Source organism: Salvelinus namaycush, chromosome 3 (assembly GCF_016432855.1).
Source record: "Salvelinus namaycush isolate Seneca chromosome 3, SaNama_1.0, whole genome shotgun sequence".
NCBI lineage: Eukaryota > Metazoa > Chordata > Actinopteri > Salmoniformes > Salmonidae > Salvelinus > Salvelinus namaycush.
In genome coordinates, this window is record NC_052309.1 from 8,497,461 (window position 1) to 8,516,973 (window position 19,513).

Sequence of the window (19,513 nt, forward strand, 5' to 3'; positions counted from 1 at the left end):
CCCTGGTTATCCATACATTATGTCTGAGTGTTGGAGTGTGCCCCTGGTTATCCATACATTATGTCTGAGTGTTGGAGTGTGCCCCTGGTTATCCATACATTATGTCTGAGTGTTGGAGTGTGCCCCTGGTTATCCATACATTATGTCTGAGTGTTGGAGTGTGCCCCTGGTTATCCATACATTATGTCTGAGTGTTGGAGTGTGCCCCTGGCTATCCATACATTATATCTGAGTGTTGGAGTGTGCCCCTGGCTATCCATACATTATGTCTGAGTGTTGGAGTGTGCCCCTGGCTATCCATACATATAAAAAACAAGAAAATGGTGCCGTCTGGTTTGCTAAATATAATATAATTTATACTTTTACTTTTAATACTTAAGTATATATTAGCAATTACATTTACTTTTGATACTTAAGTATATTTAAAACCAAATACTTTTACTCAAGTAGTATTTTACTGGCGGATTTTTACCTGAGTCATTTTCTATTAAGGTATCTTTACTTTTACTCAAGTATGACAATTGGGTACTTTTTTCCACCACTGATAGTACATATAGACAAATGTTCATGAGTTGAATCAGAGAGTCAGTGTGCCGTTTTTCAGTTGGCTGTGTTGGAGGAGAGAGCGCGAAGCTGCGTGTGTGTGATGAGACCGGATTCTCAGGAACAGAGAGGCAGAGAGGTTTTGGGGTTTCAAAAAAGTGCTGTGGAAGGAGAAGAAGAAAATATAATTATTATTCCACTGTGTCCATTGTGACACAGAGCTAAATCCAGCTCATTTAATTCAATATTTAGAAGAAATTACAATTTCCCTAGGTCTGCTTGCAAGAGGTCTGCTCGCAAGAGGTCTGCTCGCAAGAGGTCTGCTCGCAAGAGGATAAAGACAATCAGATGAATGGGCTACATTTAGAAGTAATCATAGCACAGAGTAAGTTCCAGCCTTTACATATAGATAGAATACTGAAAGGAGACATGGGGGTGATGGTCAAATTGAATGGTCAGTATGTTGGTTTTTAGTTGGCTGGGGATTGGAGAGTGCAGAGGAGGATGGGCTCGTGCTGCCATTGTATTGTATAGACCAGAGTATCGGGAGCAGGCTGGCTGAGGTGTCAACATGGCTGTGGTTTTGGAGGCAGACGAAAAGGATTGTTCAGATTAAGTACAAAGCTGGCAGCGTCATCGTTTACGATGTGTGAGCTCAACGTTGTGAGCTTTGAAATGATGGATGTACGTCCGTTTAAAAGTGGTTACAATTCATGACGTTTTTGATGTGAAGTAGTATGATAAACAAACGAAAATATACATTTTATCAATTTTTCTTTTTACATTTGTGTTTTTACTTTTTGAAAATACTGATATTAAATGGTCCAAAACACCAACAAAAAAAAATCTCAAAATTGATGTTGATGCAGAAATATCCTGTGGTACCTGGCCTTAAAGCAGAACTGCCTTCTAGAACCATCATCTCCTGTTATAAACGGACTACGAGACATTGATATGAGTCAGAAACAATCATTCTAGTGTCAAAACTGACTACAAAGTCTAAATGGGATCATTTTGTTCATAAAGTCAGTCTTTGTCACGGATCCCGCCGAAGACGGTGCCTCTTCCCATTCGGGCGGCGCTCGGCGGTCGTCGTCTCCGGCCTACTAGCTGCCACCGATCCCCTTTTCTGTTTCATTTAGTTTTGTCTAATTGGTATCACCTGTTTCGTGTTTAGGTTTATTGTGGGCTATTTAAACCCAGTTGGCCCGCCGGCTTTTGTGCGGGCTTGTTTTTCTGTTGGTGGTGTTTGTTCCATTTCGGTTTAGTCCTGTTTGTTTTGGACTTTACGCGCCCTTGTTTTGTGTGGCGTGACCGTCTCAATGAGATTTTTGGAATATTAAATCCACGTCTTTTCTGACTACCCTGCTCTCTGCGCCTGACTCCTTCACTCACCACGTTTGGAACTGTGACAGTCTTGTCCAAAATTTGATTTGGAAGTGAGTTTGTCATGATCAATGATGTGTACTAAATAAAAATATAAACGCAACATGTAAAATGTTGGTCCCATGATTCATGAGCTGAAATAAAAGATCCCAGAAATGCTCTATATGCACAAAATAATTATTTCTCGCAAGTTTTGCGCACAAATGTGTTTACATCCCCATTAGTCAGCATTTCTCCTTTGCCAAAATAATCCATCCACCTGCCAGATGTGGTATATTAAGAAGCTGATTACACAGCATGATCATTACACAGGTGCACCTTGTGCTGGGGACTATAAAAGGCCACTCTAAAATGTGCAGTTTTGTCACACAACACAATGCCACAGATGTCTCAAGTTTTGAGGGAGCATGCAAGTGGCATGCTGACAGCAGGAATGTCCACCAGAGCTGTTGCCAGAGAATTGGATGTTCATTTCTCTACTGTAAGCCACCTCTAACGTTGTTTTAGAAATTTAGCAGTACATTCACAACCGCAGACCACATGTAACCATGCCAGCCCACATCCGGCTTCTTCACCGGTGGGATGGTCTGATACGAGCCACCCGGACAGCTGATGAAACTGTGGGTTTGCACAACCAAAGAATGTCTGTAAGAAACCGTCTTAGGGAAGCTCATCTGCATGCTATTTGTCCAAACCAGGGTCTTGACCTGACTGCAGTTTGGCATCGTAACCCGACTTCAGTGGGCAAACGCTCACCTTCGATGGCCACTGACACGCTGCTCTCCACGGATGAATCCAGGTTTCAACTGTACCATGCAGATGGCAGACAGCGTGTATGGCATCGTGTGGGCGAGCAGTTTTTCCTGATATCAATGTTGTGAACACATTGCCCCATGGTGGCAGTGGGGTTATGGTATGGGCAGGCATAATCTACACACAATTAACACATGGCAATTTGAATGCACAGAGATACCGTGACGAGATCCTGAGGCCCATTGTTGTGCCATTCATCCACCACCATCATCTCATATTTCAACATAATAATGCAATGCCCCATGTCGCAAGGATCTGTACACAATTCCTGGAAGCTGAAAATGTCCTATTTCTTCCATGGCCTGCATCCTCATCAGGCATGTCAAACGTTGAGCATGTTTGGGAGGCTCTGGATTGACGTGTACAACTGTGCCAATATCCAGCAATTTGGCACAGCCAATGAAGAGGAGTGCGACACAAGCCTAAGATCACCATGTGCAATACCAAGCGTTGCCTTGAATACTTTTGGCCACGAAGTGTATTTTTCAACTGTGATGTTTTCACAAAAGTTCTGAACCTTTCTATGTTCATAGTTTCTACAGATTATAAATTAAAGAAACATTATTGTTAAGTCTATTATTACATTGATTGATTGATTGACTATGACTTTTTAAAATCACCCAGCAATGCATTTAAAAATATATATTTACCTCATAATATAATTAAAAAGTATTTATCTGTATAAACTAATAAACAAATGTGTTGTGGACATGTTGTCAAGTCTGCAATGCACACACTTGATCGGCATAGGAGTGAAAATGGGTTTCCATGACATTGGTGAAAACGTATAATTAATTCAACAATATTGTTGGCAAAGAATGGATGACATACAACAAACGTATAACACGATGGATGTGACTGGTGTGTGGTGAGTACCTAGCTAGCTAGCTGCAGTGGCCTTCAGAAAGAATTCATACCCCTTGACTTATTCCACCTTTTCTTGTGTTACAGCCTGAATTCAAAATGGATTAAATATATTTTTTCTCACCTATCTAAACACTAACTGTAATGAACACGAGGGAGACAGAGCTGGTTTCTAGCACAGAGCGCAGCAGGTGTTTAATGAAAGGGAACATAGGAGGAGGCAGGTAGCTGTGTCCAGGGCCAGGCAGAAGGTCATACACAGTAGGTCCAAAAATGGCAACAGTACAGGCAGGGAATAGGCGAAAGGTGTCGTGAGTGAGTCAGGTAAAAACGATCATACACGGGAGGAGAGAAGGACAAGGGGGGGGGGGGGTAAAAAGAAGAGCTCAGAAAAAGTGTGTCTCAAAACAAACAATACCTCACAGTGATGAGGTGCGAGGAACTGAATAGTGTGGGAGGATGACACGCAGGTGTGTGAACAGGTGACTAGAATTCCGGTGATTGGTTATCTGGAGAGTGAGCTGAAAAGTGGGCTGCGTTCAGGATATCTAAGTGTTTTGGGAGTGTGAGTTGGACGCAGACATTACACTAGCATTAGTTAGCTAGCATTCAGGGGCCTTATCTGCTACTAGTGCAAAAAAACAAAACAACATGCCTGTTCCCAATAAAAGTGCACTGTGTATTTTCTAGGGCAAAAGCAAATGAAGGCTGGTACAGCATGCATTCAAGCAACGTAAAGTTACACGGCTCGTTGCATAGTAACGGCGTCAGCGTCTCTGGCCTGAATCTATTCTGTACTTACAGTTACTCTATTAGTATAATTACTTCCAAACTAGGGAAAGTTATTTCTCTCGCTGTATGTTTTTGATATTTTATTTCATTGACAGGCTACTAGCAAAACGTGGTGGACTTGTTGTTCAGCAGCGTCATGGTAACCCCCCCCCCCCCCCCTGATCATATCAGGAGCAGAAGGCTGAGGAAGCACCAGTCCCACTACAGGTTGGTCACGTCTGATCTGGTCATATGTCAAAATAAATTTCACCTCTTTGTCCTGGAATTCGCTAAGCACCATTGAAAATGTAATCAGAGCTGTGTGTATCAAATCAAATGTATTTATATAGCCCTTCTTACATCAGCTGATATGTCAAAGTGATGTACAGAAACCCAGCCTACCTTGTTTTTCTACAGATGGAGGACAGGAGAGATGGGTTGTCATGGAGTCACCTGACTAACAGACAGGTTGATACAGATGGAGGACAGGAGAGATGGGTTGTCACAGAGTCCCCTGACTAACAGACAGGTTGATACAGATGGAGGACAGGAGAGATGGGTTGTCAGAGTCCCCTGACTAACAGACAGTTGATACATGGAGGACAGGAAGATGGGTTGTCACAGACCCCTGACTAACAGACAGGTTGTACAGATGGAGGACAGGGAGATGGTTGTCATGGAGTCCCCTGACTAACAGCAGTTTGATACAGATGGAGGACAGGAGAGATGGGTTGTCATGGAGTCCTGCCTAACAGACAGGTTGATACAGATGGAGGACAGGAGAGATGGGTTGTCATGGAGTCCCCTGACTAACAGACAGGTTGATACAGATGGAGGACAGGGGAGATGGGTTGTCATGGAATCAAGACACATCCATTACTTTTCATCGTATGTTGTTATTGTTATAGTTTTGATAACTTGAAAGCTATTGAAACCCACTTTTGTTTAGAATATCTACGTTATGTTCAGCAGTTGCAGTGTTCTCATATTACACTGTAGACTCTACTGACCTGCCGGAGGAAGCTTGGTTAGGAGCTACAGGATGGTAGGAGAGGAGTGCCATCCTCCTGCATCTCACATCTGCCTGGAGTTACTGAACTCTGCATGCTTGACCCATGACCCATGAGGCAATCCTATACTACTGCAGTAGCAGTAGCAGTAGCAGTAGCAGTAGTAGTAGTAGTAGTAGCAGTAGTAACAGTAGAAGCAGCAGTAGTAGTAGTAGTAGTAACAGTAGTAGTAGCAGTAGTAACAGTAGTAGCAGCAGTAGTAGTAGCAGTAGTAACAGTAGTAGTAGTAGCAGTAGTAACAGTAGTAGTAGTAGCAGTAGTAACAGTAGTAGTAGCAGTAGTAACAGTAGAAGCAGCAGTAGTAGTAGTAGTAGTAGTAGTTATAGTAGTAGTAGTAGTAGTAGTAACAGTAGTAGTAGCAGTAGTAACAGTAGTAGCAGCAGTAGTAGTAGTAGTAGTAACAGTAGTAGTAGCAGTAGTAACAGTAGTAGTAGCTGTAGTAGTAGCAGTAGTAACAGTAGTAGTAGCTGTAGTAGTAGCAGTAGTAACAGTAGAAGCAGCAGTAGTAGTAGTAGTAGTAGTAGTAGTAGTAGTAGTAGTAGTAGTAGTAGTAGTAGTAGTAGTAGTAGTAGTAGTAGTAGTAGTAGTAACAGTAGAAGCAGCAGTAGTAGTAGTAGTAGTAGTGGCAGTAGTGGCAGTAGTAGCAGTAGTAGTAGCAGTATAGTAGTAGTAGTAGCAGTATAGTAGTAGTAGTAGTAACAGTAGTAGTAGTAGTAGTAGTAGTAGCAGTAGTGGCAGTAGTAGCAGTAGTAGTAGCAGTAGTAGTAGTAGTAGTAGTAGTAGTAGTAGTAGTAGTAGTAGTAGTAGTAGCAGTATTAGTTTTAGCAGTAGTAGTAGCAGTAGTAGTAGTAGTAGTAGTAGTAGTAGTGGCAGTAGTGGCAGTAGTAGTAGTAGTAGCTGTAGTAGTAGCTGTAGTAGTAGCTGTAGTAGTAGTAGCTGTAGTAGTAGCAGTAGTGGCAGTAGTAGCAGCAGTAGTAGTAGTAGTAGCAGTAGTAGTACTGGTAGTAGTACTAGTAGTAGTATACGGTTGTAGTAGCAGCTGTAGTGTTAGTAGCAGTAGTAGTAGAAGTCGTTGTAGTATTAGTTTTAGCAGTAGTAGTAGCTGTAGGTGTAGTAATAGTAGCAGTAGTAGTAGCTGTAGGTGTAGTAGTAGTAGCAGTAATAGTAGAAGTAGTTTTAGCAGTAGCAGTAGCAGCAGTAGTAGTAGTAGTAGTAGCAGTAGTAGTAGTAGTAGTAGTAGAAGTAGTTGCAGTAGTAGGTCACAGTAGCAGCAGTAGTAGTAGTAGTAGTAGTAGTAGTAGTTTTAGCAGTAGCAGTAGTAGTAGTAGTAGTAGTAGTTGCAGTAGTAGTAGTAGCAGTAGCAGTTGTAGTAGCAGTAGTAGTAGTAGTAGTAGTAGTAGTAGTAGTAGCAGTAGCAGCAGTATAGTAGTAGTAGTAGCAGTAGTATTAGTATTATAGTAGTAAGTAGTTGCAGTATAGTCACAGTACAGCAGTAGTAGGATAGTAGTAGTAGTAGTAGTAGTTTTAGCAGTAGCAGTAGTAGTAGTAGTAGTAGTAGTTGCAGTAGTAGTAGTAGCAGTAGCAGTTGTAGTAGCAGTAGTAGTAGTAGTAGTAGTAGTAGTTTTAGCAGTAGCAGTAGTAGTAGTAGTAGTTGCAGTAGTAGTAGTAGCAGTAGCAGTTGTAGTAGCAGTAGTAATAAGTTGTCGCGTCACTGAGACTGCATTCACGGTAAACACAGGAGTTGTCGGCCCAATCGGAAATTACCTTTACATTTAAATCGCTCTATTGTGCTGTTCATCTGTAATACCTATTTAATCTATCCCTTTTTGTATTGTTAAAATGCTTTAATTCAACCGTAGGGGATCCCTCACAATGTAGACCCAGTTAGCACTTATAAAGACAACCGTTGAAACCACATCGTTGTGTACATCTAAATGATCTCAAGCAGAAATGGCAAATCTGTACTAATTGACTTTGAAGTCATAAAACCCCAAGGCCCTCTTCTAAATCTAGGTTTTATTTTTATTCAACCCCAATTCCTTGGGTAAAAGTCATCTTCCTCAGCAAGATGTGTCTCTCTAAACACTATTATTTATTAATGCAAGCAGGATGATAGCTCATTAGTAATCTATGTTTTTTATTTATTTTTCTCTCACCGCAGGAAGAAGAGCGAGTGGAGCTTTAATTTCCGTTTAACATAAAAAAACTTGTTTCTCGTGGGTACTTCCTCTCTGGTTTATTAGCACCATCCCCATCCATTTATTAATCTCCTTCTGGAGATCTAGCCCCAGTCCCAGATAGTACTCTATTGCCTATATAGTGCACTACTTTAGACCAGATCCCTATAGGGGGTAGTGGTTAAAAGTTGTGCACTGTATAGGGAAATAGGGCACCGTTTGTGACGTAGATTCAGACCCACAAACACAATTACTTATTAATGAAGCAAAGCACAATCATCTCCTCTCTGAATGCTCCTAAACGGCCACAAAGGCAGATGAGAAGAGAGGAGAGGAGATAAGAGAGGAGAGGAGAGAGGAGAGGAGATAAGAGGAGAGAGGGGAGGAGATAAAAGAGGAGAGGAGAGAGGAGAGAGGAGATGAGAGGAGAGAGGAGATGAGAGGAGATAAAAGAGGAGAGAGGAGAGGAGATAAAAGAGGAGAGAGGAGAGGAGAGAGGAGAGAGGAGAGAGGAGAGAGGAGAGAGGAGAGAGGAGACCTTTCATAACACTTCAGAGAATACACAGAGGTGATGATAGGTGTGTGTGTGTGTGTGTGTGTGTGTGTGTGTGTGTGTGTGTGTGTGTGTGTCAGCCTCGGCCCCAGGCCCATCTCATCTGTGAAAATAGCCCACAAATCTCTTACTACACTCAGAGCACACACACACACACTTTTTTGCCCTGATGTAATCTAAGGTCCTTTGGGTATGTCATTTCACTGTGTTAGCTATTAATGTATTAGCCAACAAAGAAGCTGTTGTGTCAATGACGTGTGTCCTTAGATATCTTGTTATCGACAATGTTTGTTTTCTATAGGGCTATAGTTAAGTCTAAGTCAAAAAATATATATGTGCAATTGACTCTTTGGAAAAAAAACAGGTTACTAATCAGAATGATTGAATCTTCCCTCTAAATCAGTTAAGTTTCTCCACAACAACAAGCACCAGAGAGAAAGAGAAGGGGAAATAGCTGACATTTCCCCACATCACAGAGAGAAAGAGAAGGGGAAATAGCTGACATTTCCCCACATCACAGAGAGAAAGAGAAGGGGAAATAGCTGACATTTCCCCACATCACAGAGAGAAAGAGAAGGGGAAATAGCTGACATTTCCCCACATCACAGAGAGAAAGAGAAGGGGAAGTAGCTGACATTTCCCCACACATCACAGAGAGAAAGAGAAGGGGAAGTAGCTGACATTTCTCCACACATCACAGAGAGAAAGAGAAGGGGAAGTAGCTGACATTTCCCCACATCACAGAGAGAAAGAGAAGGGGAAATAGCTGACATTTCCCCACACATCACAGAGAGAAAGAGAAGGGGAAGTAGCTGACATTTCCCCACATCACAGAGAGAAAGAGAAGGGGAAGTAGCTGACATTTCTCCACACATCACAGAGAGAAAGATAAGGGGACCTAGCTGACATTCCCCACATCACAGAGAGAAAGAGAAGGGGAAGTAGCTGACATTTCCCCACACATCACAGAGAGAAAGAGAAGGGGACCTAGCTGACATTTCCCCACATCACAGAGAGAAAGAGAAGAGGACATAGCTGACATTTCCCCACATCACAGAGAGAAAGAGAAGAGGACATAGCTGACATTTCCCCACATCACAGAGAGAAAGAGAAGGGGACCTAGCTGACATTTCCCCACACATCACAGAGAGAAAGAGAAGGGGACCTAGCTGACATTTCCCCACATCACAGAGAGAAAGAGAAGGGGACATAGCTGACATTTCCCCACATCACAGAGAGAAAGAGAAGGGGAAGTAGCTGACATTTCCCCACACATCACAGAGAGAAAGAGAAGGGGAAGTAGCTGACATTTCCCCACACATCACAGAGAGAAAGATAAGGGGACCTAGCTGACATTTCCCCACACATCACAGAGAGAAAGATAAGGGGACCTAGCTGACATTTCCCCACATCACAGAGAGAAAGAGAAGGGGACATAGCTGACATTTCCCCACACATCACAGAGAGAAAGAGAAGGGGACATAGCTGACATTTCCCCACACATCACAGAGAGAAAGAGAAGGGGAAGTAGCTGACATTTCCCCACACATCACAGAGCGAAAGAGAAGGGGACATAGCTGACATTTCCCCACACATCACAGAGAGAAAGAGAAGGGGACATAGCTGACATTTCCCCACACATCACAGAGAGAAAGAGAAGGGGACATAGCTGACATTTCCCCACACATCACAGAGAGAAAGAGAAGGGGAAATAGCTGACATTTCCCCACACATCACAGAGAGAAAGAGAAGGGGACATAGCTGACATTTCCCCACACATCACAGAGAGAAAGAGAAGGGGAAGTAGCTGACATTTCCCCACACATCACAGAGAGAAAGAGAAGGGGACATAGCTGACATTTCCCCACACATCACAGAGAGAAAGAGAAGGGGACCTAGCTGACATTTCCCCACACATCACAGAGAGAAAGAGAAGGGGACATAGCTGACATTTCCCCACACATCACAGAGAGAAAGAGAAGGGGAAGTAGCTGACATTTCCCCACACATCACAGAGCGAAAGAGAAGGGGACATAGCTGACATTTCCCCACACATCACAGAGAGAAAGAGAAGGGGACATAGCTGACATTTCCCCACACATCACAGAGAGAAAGAGAAGGGGACATAGCTGACATTTCCCCACACATCACAGAGAGAAAGAGAAGGGGAAATAGCTGACATTTCCCCACACATCACAGAGAGAAAGAGAAGGGGACATAGCTGACATTTCCCCACACATCACAGAGAGAAAGAGAAGGGGAAGTAGCTGACATTTCCCCACACATCACAGAGAGAAAGAGAAGGGGACATAGCTGACATTTCCCCACACATCACAGAGAGAAAGAGAAGGGGAAGTAGCTGACATTTCCCCACACATCACAGAGAGAAAGAGAAGGGGACATAGCTGACATTTCCCCACACATCACAGAGAGAAAGAGAAGGGGACCTAGCTGACATTTCCCCACACATCACAGAGAGAAAGAGAAGGGGAAGTAGCTGACATTTCCCCACACATCACAGAGAGAAAGAGAAGGGGACATAGCTGACATTTCCCCACACATCACAGAGAGAAAGAGAAGGGGACATAGCTGACATTTCCCCACACATCACAGAGAGAAAGAGAAGGGGAAGTAGCTGACATTTCCCCACACATCACAGAGAGAAAGAGAAGGGGACATAGCTGACATTTCCCCACACATCACAGAGAGAAAGAGAAGGGGACCTAGCTGACATTTCCTCACACATCACAGAGAGAAAGAGAAGGGGACATAGCTGACATTTCCCCACACATCACAGAGAGAAAGAGAAGGGGACCTAGCTGACATTTCCTCACACATCACAGAGAGAAAGAGAAGGGGACATAGCTGACATTTCCTCACACATCAGAGACACATTGGAAAGAATTAACAAAATAACAGAGTAAACTAGAATGCTATTTGGCCCTGAACAGAGAGTACACAGTGGCAGAATACCTGACCACTGTGACTGACCCAAACTTAAGGAAAACTTTGACTATGTACAGACTCAGTGAGCATAGCTTTGCTATTGAGAAAAGCTGCCGTAGGCAGACCTGGCTCTCAAGAGAAGACAGACTATGTGCTCACTGCCCACAAAATGAGGTGGAAACTGAGCTCCACTTCCTAACCTCCTGCCAAATGTATGACCATATTAGAGACACATATTTCCCTCAGATTACACAGATCCACAAAGAATTAGAAAACAAACCCAATTTTCATAAACTCCCATATCTACTGGGTGAAATACCACAGTGTGACATCACAGCAGCAAGATTTGTGACCTGTTGCCACAAGAAAAGGGCAACCAGTGAAGAACAAACACCACTATAAATACAACCCATATTTATGTTTATTTATTTTCCCTTTTGTACTTTAACCATTTGCATATTGTTACAGCACTGTATATATACATAATATGACAGGTAAAATGTCTTTATTCTTTTGGAACTTGTAATGTTTACTGTTCATTTTTATTGTTTATTTAACTTTTGTTTATTATCTACTTCACTTGCTTTGGCAATGTTAACATACAGTATGTTTACCATGAGAGAGAGGTTAACATACAGTATGTTTCCCATGCCAGTAAAGCCCTTATACTGAATTGAGACAGGGACATAACTGCTATGCCAGCATGACATCAGAGAGAGAGAGAGAGGGGGGGGGGGGGGGGGGGACGACATAGCTGCTATGCCAGCATGACATCAGAGAGAGAGGGGGACATAACTGCTATGCCAGCATGACATCAGAGAGAGAGAGAGGGGGGGGGGGGGGGGGGGGGGACATAACTGCTATGCCAGCATGACATCAGAGAGAGAGAGAGAGAGAGAGGGGGGGGGGACATAGCTGCTATGCCAGCATGACATCAGAGAGAGAGGGGGACATAACTGCTATGCCAGCATGACATCAGAGAGAGAGAGGGGGGGGGGGGGGGGACATAACTGCTATGCCAGCATGACATCAGAGAGAGAGAGGGGGGGGACGGGGGGGGGACATAGCTGCTATGCCAGCATGACATCAGAGAGAGAGGGGGACATAACTGCTATGCCAGCATGACATCAGAGAGAGAGAGAGAGGGGGGGGGGGGGGGACATAACTGCTATGCCAGCATGACATCAGAGAGAGAGAGGGGGGGGGGGGGGGGGGGGGGGAGACATAACTGCTATGCCAGCATGACATCAGAGAGAGAGAGGGGGGGGGGGGGGGGGACATAGCTGCTATGCCAGCATGACATCAGAGAGAGAGGGGGACATAACTGCTATGCCAGCATGACATCAGAGAGAGAGAGAGGGGGGGGGGGGGGGGACATAACTGCTATGCCAGCATGACATCAGAGAGAGAGAGAGAGGGGGGGGGGGACATAGCTGCTATGCCAGCATGACATCAGAGAGAGAGGGGGACATAACTGCTATGCCAGCATGACATCAGAGAGAGAGAGAGAGAGAGGGGGGGGGGACATAACTGCTATGCCAGCATGACATCAGAGAGAGAGAGAGAGAGAGAGGGGGGGGGGACATAGCTGCTATGCCAGCATGACATCAGAGAGAGAGAGAGAGGGACATAGCTGCTATGCCAGCATGACATCAGAGAGAGAGAGCGGGGGACATAACTGCTATGCCAGCATGAGAGAGAGAGAGCGAGAGCGAGAGAAAGGAGGGAGGGAGATGGGGTAAAAGATAAGATGTCAGATCTGTCTATCCATCTGTACTGGCAGTGTGCTGATCTTGGCTGAGCGTGTGTGCGTTTGTGCCTGCGTGTGTGTGTGTGTGTGTGTGTGTGTGTGTGTGTGTGTGTGTGTGTGTGTGTGTGTGTGTGTGTGTGTGTGTGTGTGTGTGTGTGTGTGTGTGTGTCAGGCCCCTGCTGCCTCCCTGCCTCCTCACCAGCCCCCTGTAGGATTACAGCAGACAGCTTAGCAGCAAGCAACAATATTTCCACGGAGAGATCAGTGCCTCAGATCAGCTGAAAACATGGACTCTCATTCCCGCTCCACTTTCAGACGGAGAGCTCAGTGCCTCAGATCAGCTGAAAACATGGACTCTCATTCCCTCTCCACTTTCAGACGGAGATATCAGTGCCTCAGATCAGCTGAAAACATGGACTCTCATTCCCGCTCCACTTTCAGACGGAGAGCTCAGTGCCTCAGATCAGCTGAAAACATGGACTCTCATTCCCTCTCCACTTTCAGACGGAGAGATCAGTGCCTCAGATCAGCTGAAAACATGGACTCTCATTCCCGCTCCACTTTCAGACGGAGAGATCAGTGCCTCAGATCAGCTGAAAACATGGACTCTCATTCCCTCTCCACTTTCAGACGGAGAGCTCAGTGCCTCAGATCAGCTGAAAACATGGACTCTCATTCCCTCTCCACTTTCAGACGGAGATATCAGTGCCTCAGATCAGCTGAAAACATGGACTCTCATTCCCGCTCCACTTTCAGACGGAGAGCTCAGTGCCTCAGATCAGCTGAAAACATGGACTCTCATTCCCTCTCCACTTTCAGACGGAGAGATCAGTGCCTCAGATCAGCTGAAAACATGGACTCTCATTCCCGCTCCACTTTCAGACGGAGAGATCAGTGCCTCAGATCAGCTGAAAACATGGACTCTCATTCCCTCTCCACTTTCAGACGGAGAGATCAGTGCCTCAGATCAGCTGAAAACATGGACTCTCATTCCCGCTCCACTTTCAGACGCTGAGCTTTAACCATGGAGGCACTGACAAGGACAGATGTCCTTCATTTTCCTACTGCTACTTTACACCAGGGCCCATAGGGAACTGTGTAGGGAACAGGGCCCATAGGGAACTATGTAGGGAACAGGGCCCATAGGGAACTATATAGGGAACAGGGCCCATAGGGAACTGAGTAGGGAACAGGGCCCATAGGGAACTGTGTAGGGAACAGGGCCCATAGGGAACTATATAGGGAACAGGGCCCATAGGGAACTGTGTAGGGAACAGGGCCCATAGGGAACTGTGTAGGGAACAGGGCCCATAGGGAACTGTGTAGGGAACAGGGCCCATAGGGAACTATGTAGGGAACAGGGCCCATAGGGTACTATGTAGGGGAACAGGGTGCCATAGGGAACTATATAGGAACAGGGCCCATAGGGAACTACAGTATGTAGGGGAATAGAGTGCAATAGGGAACTATGTAGGGGAACCGGGTGCCATAGGGAACTATATAGGTGAATAGACTGCCATATGGAACTATGTAGGGGAACAGGGTGCCATAGGGATCTATTTAGGGGAATAGAGTGCCATAGGGAACTATGTAGGGGAACAGGGTGCCATAGGGATCTATGTAGGGGAATAGAGTGCCATAGGGAACTATGTAGGGGAACAGGGTGCCATAGGGATCTATGTAGGGGGATAGAGTGCCATAGGGAACTATGTAGGGGAACAGGGTGCCATAGGGATCCATGTAGGGGAATAGAGTTCCATAGGGAACTATGTAGCGGGAATAGGGTGCCATAGGGAACTATGTAGGGGAATAGAGTGCCATAGGGATCCATGTAGGGGAATATAGTGCCATATGGAACTATGTAGGGGAATAGAGTGCCATAGGGAACTATGTAGCGGGAATAGGGTGCCATAGGGAACTATGTAGCGGGAATAGGGTGCCATAGGGAACTATGTAGCGGGAATAGGGTGCCATAGGGAACTATGTAGGGAAAAGGGTGCCATAGGGAACTATGTAGGGAAAAGGGTGCCATAGGGAACTATGTAGGGAAAAGGGCGCCATAGGGAACTATGTAGGGAAAAGGGCTCATATGGAACTATGTAGAGGAACAGGGTACCATAGGGAACTATGTAGGGGAATAGAGTGCCATAGGGAACTATGAGGGGATAAGAGTGCCATAGGGAACTATGAGGGGATTAGAGTGCCATAGGGAACTACACCTCCATTCAAAAGATTGGGGTCACTTATAAATGTCCTTGTTTTTGAAAGAAAAGCAAAAAAAAATGGTCCATTCAAATAACATCAAATTTAGATGAAATACAGTGTAGGCATGTGTAATGTTGTAAATGACTATTGTAGCTGGAAACGGCTGACTATTAAATAATTGAATATCTACATAGGCGTACAGAGGCCCATTATCAGCAACCATCACTCCTGTGTTCCAATGGCACGTTGTGTTAGCTAATCCAAGTTAATCATTTTAAAAGGCTAATTGATCATTAGAAAACCCTTTTGCAATTATGTTAGCACAACTGAAAACTGTTGTTCTGATTAGAGGCAATAAAACTGGCCTTCTTTAGACTAGTTGAGTATCTGGAGCAACAGCATTTGTGGGTTCGATTACAGGCTCAAAATGGCCAGAAACAAAGAACTTTCTTCTGAAACTCGTCAGTCTATTCTTGTTCTGAGAAATGAAGGCTATTCCATGAGAGAAATTGTCAAGAAACTAAATATCTCGTACAAAGCTGTGTAATACTCCCTTCACAGAACAGCGCAAACTGACTCTAACCAGAATAGAAAGAGGAGTGGGAGGCCCCGGTGCACAACTGAGCGAGAGGACAAGTACATTAGAGTGTCTAGTTTGAGAAACAGACGCCTCACAAGTCTGGCAGCTTCATTACATAGTACCCGCAAAACACCATTCTCAACGTCAACAGTGAAGAGGCGACTCCGGGATGCTGACCTTCTAGGCAGAGTTCCTCTGTCCAGTCTCAACGTCAACAGTGAAGAGGCAACTCTGGGATGCTGGCCTTCTAGGCAGAGTTCCCCTGTCCAGTGTCTGTGTCCTTTTGCCCATCTTAATATTTTAATTTTATTGGCCAGTCTGAGATATGGCTTTTTCTTTGCAACTCTGCCTAGAAGGCCAGCATCCCGGAGTCACCTCTTCACTGTTGACGTTGAGACTGGTGTTTTGCGGGTACTATTTAATGAAGCTGCCAGTTGAGGACTTGTTAGTCCTGAATGAGAGTAAAGATGGAGTCACACAAAGAACAGTCTAAGTCCCAAGTGGCACCCTATTCCCTATATAGTGCACTAGTTTTCACCAGGACCCACAGGAAATAGCATACCACTTGGGACATCCCCTCCTAAAGAAGGAATGAATAGAGCTTCGGTCCCACTTACCTGTTAATCATCTCCCACGGCCTAGATTAGAGGTTTAGAAAACCTAAACCTTTGTTTGCTGTCTTTAAAAAAAGAAGAAAATCCCCCTAACCACAGCTTTATCTAGACATGGTGTTTACATCGGACAAGTGTCATATGAACAATGTCCGACACACCAAGGGTCTTTACATAAACTAGGGTACCAGTGGGTCTTTCCATAAACTAGGGTACCAGTGGGTCTTTCCATAAACTAGGGTACCAGTTGGTCTTTCTATAAACTAGGGCACCAGTGGGTCTTTCCATAAACTAGGGTACCAGTGGGTCTTTCCATAAACTAGGGTACCAGTGGGTCTTTCCATAAACTAGGGTACCAGTGGGTCTTTCCATAAACTAGGGTACCAGTGGGTCTTTCCATAAACTAGGGTACCAGTGGGTCTTTCCATAAACTAGGGTACCAGTGAGCATTTCTTGTAGTGGACAACTACTTGGAGCTGTTACAAAGTAATTCACAATAATTATAAAAGGGGAACATAGATACATTCAATATAAGTCATGAGTTGAATCAAAACCTGTTTAAACACTTTCTCATGCTTTGAGTCTTCACAGATATGGCAAACATTTTGGAGACATAAAATAAATAATGTCTTTCCTTACATTTATGATACTGTTGTTTGTTGTTGTAAGCATTTAACAATGTAATTACACATTGACCTCGATCCTGTGAAATTCCTGGATAATGCTGTTAGACAAATTTTTTTTGTATGGAGATCACGGGAAGTGTACTGTAACCTCGTAACATTTAGAATCTCCCTATGTTATGGTGTGAAAACAGTTTTCATGGGCACACATATCCAAAATAAATGTATGTGATTGCAATATCCAATGCTTCAAAACAGAAAGAGTAACTTTAATATGACTAATAAAACAAAAATCTACTACTATCTTTAAGCAGGGTTCTTTAAAAAAGAGTAGTTTGATGCGAGTTTAATGTCTCGCTGTTTAGTTTACATGAGGACATTATCGCAGAACAACAGCTGAGTCAGGAAAGGATTTTCTGAATAACAGTCAAGTTATAAAAAGCTTGTGTGATACTGTACTCGATGTAACAGCCAGAGTTGCAGGAAGTAATGTTCATCTCGACGATTGACAGAATATTTTGCCGTCTATGTTGTTTACAGTGGTCAGGATACTTAGCCTACTTCGTGGACAACATTAAATCAAGATTCCTGAGGTAAGATTACTGTCCGTGTACGTTGTGATCATTTGATCGAGTTAAAAGGAGCAATCGAGAACGTGAAAACTGTCTATTTATTTGTTTTTTTGAATAGAAATCGTAAAATTTTAAATGTGCTTGTTTTTTTTCCCGTTTTTTTGCATATAAAACTAAAAAAACGACTTGATATTTCGATGTTCAAGTCTTGGTGGGGTTAAATGTGGAACGCCTGGTAAAGTGCAGAGTCAACACTTCCTATCTTTCAAAGTAGGTCAACTTTCTAACTCCGTTCTATGAATCTATTAATTAATTGATTAATAACTGCCCATACCGTGCCACAGTGCCAAGAGATGGTCAGATTTCTCAATTTCTGGATAATATGTAGTATGTATTATTGAACTGCTGGTACTGTAAATGGTTAGCTGACTGATATAGCCGAGCTACCTAGCTAACCATTGGTAATCTTATTAAATTATGCTATACAGCCAAAACAACAGTATCTACTGCTGGACTAGTTATATGCCCTAGCTATAGGTAGTCAGTGGCTGCACATCTAACTAGCTGAAATGAAGTAAGGGTGTGAATAGTAGACACGTAAATACACTGTATTTACAAAAGTATGTGGACACCCCCAGCCACACCCGTTGCTGACAGGTGTATAAAATCGAGCACACAGCCATGCAATCTCCATAGACAAACATTGGCAGTAAAATGGCCTCCCTGAAGAACTCAGTGACTTTTATTGTGGTACCGTCATAGGGTTAGGGTTAGGATGCCACCTTTCCAATAAGTCAGTTCATCAAATATAACATCACAAATCACACAGAAAAACAGTTACATTCCTCCACAAATAAGCCCCCAATCAATACTTTAAATTGCTTATACGGCACCAGAACATCAAGATGAAATGTATTTTGAATTAGGTTCAATTAATAAGGTGCATTAAAACTAAAAGCATATTTACGTAGTTCGGTGGAGACCCTTAGGAGCATCAAGAGTTGCACCAATCCTGTGAACGGCTGAGGCAACTCAGGTGTCTATACTTCAACAGCAAAGTTAGATAAGGAAGTTTAGGAAGTAGGGCCTCGTAAACAAAAAGTGAGTAATTGAGAGATCTACAGGTCATAAGCATAGTGCAGCCAACCTTTTCATACAGGATGCAGTGATGAGTAACTCTCCCCTGTATCAAAACGAAGGACGCTATGGTAGATGGTATCCAAAGGTTTAAGAGGAGTAGCAGCTGCACTTTGATAAATAATATCACCATAATCAAGAACAGATCAAAAGAATATTGACTGAATAATCTGCTTCCTACTGCTTAGAGAAAGACACCATCTGTTTCTGTAGAAGAAGACCACTTTCAAATCTTAGCTTCTTCAACAGCTCATCTATGTTTTTTTTAAACATCAAATCCATATCAATCCAAATGCCTAAGTATCTAATGAGGGAACACGTGGTCCGTCTGAGACATTGTTTGGAGGGTTTGAAAACAACATGTATTTCGTTTTGCCCGTATTAAGCACAAGATTTAAATCAGCAAGGGGTTCCTTGCATAGCTATAAAATCTGACTGTAATTTTTGACACAGCTAAATGAACAGTCGAGGCAATCCATAATAGTATCAACCGCACATAGATTTTAAGTCTGAAGTTCTTGAAGTACATAAAGATGTACCATAGGGGTCCATTTTGGGACCTGTTTTTTCCACTATTTACATAATCTCATCAATCACGACGGCCTGAGTTCTGTCACTAAGATAATCATGAAGCCAAGAACAGGCGTCAGAGCTCAGACTTATCGAGGACAACGTATTCTGTAAAATAACACGATCAACAGTATCAAAAAGCTTTTGACAGGTCCACTAACAAAGCAGAACATTTCATTTTAGTGTCTAAAGCATTGATAAGATCATAACAACTAAAGAGGATGCTGTAATAGTGCTATGCCCAGGCCTGAACCCTGATTGGTTTACATTCAAAATACACTTCTCAGATAAAAATAACAAAGTTGTTTATTTACCAAGGATACTAGAATCTTAGCTAGACAA

The 19,513-nt window shown here is 43.5% G+C and overlaps 1 protein-coding gene across 1 annotated transcript in view; it reads right to left on the reverse strand.

Annotated features, from left to right (window-relative positions):
- Positions 1-6,186: 6,186 nt before the first annotated feature.
- The window catches only part of LOC120044776 (uncharacterized protein DDB_G0271670-like), a gene marked incomplete at its 3' end in the record, with an annotated part of 148,198 nt that continues 134,871 nt past the window's right edge, over positions 6,187-19,513 (reverse strand). Inside the window, exons 11-12 of the mRNA XM_038989451.1 lie at positions 6,471-6,705; positions 6,187-6,430 (exon numbers count right to left, since the gene is read on the reverse strand). Of these exons, the coding sequence (XP_038845379.1) occupies positions 6,187-6,430; positions 6,471-6,705 (479 nt within the window). The remainder of the gene's footprint in view (positions 6,431-6,470; positions 6,706-19,513) is intronic.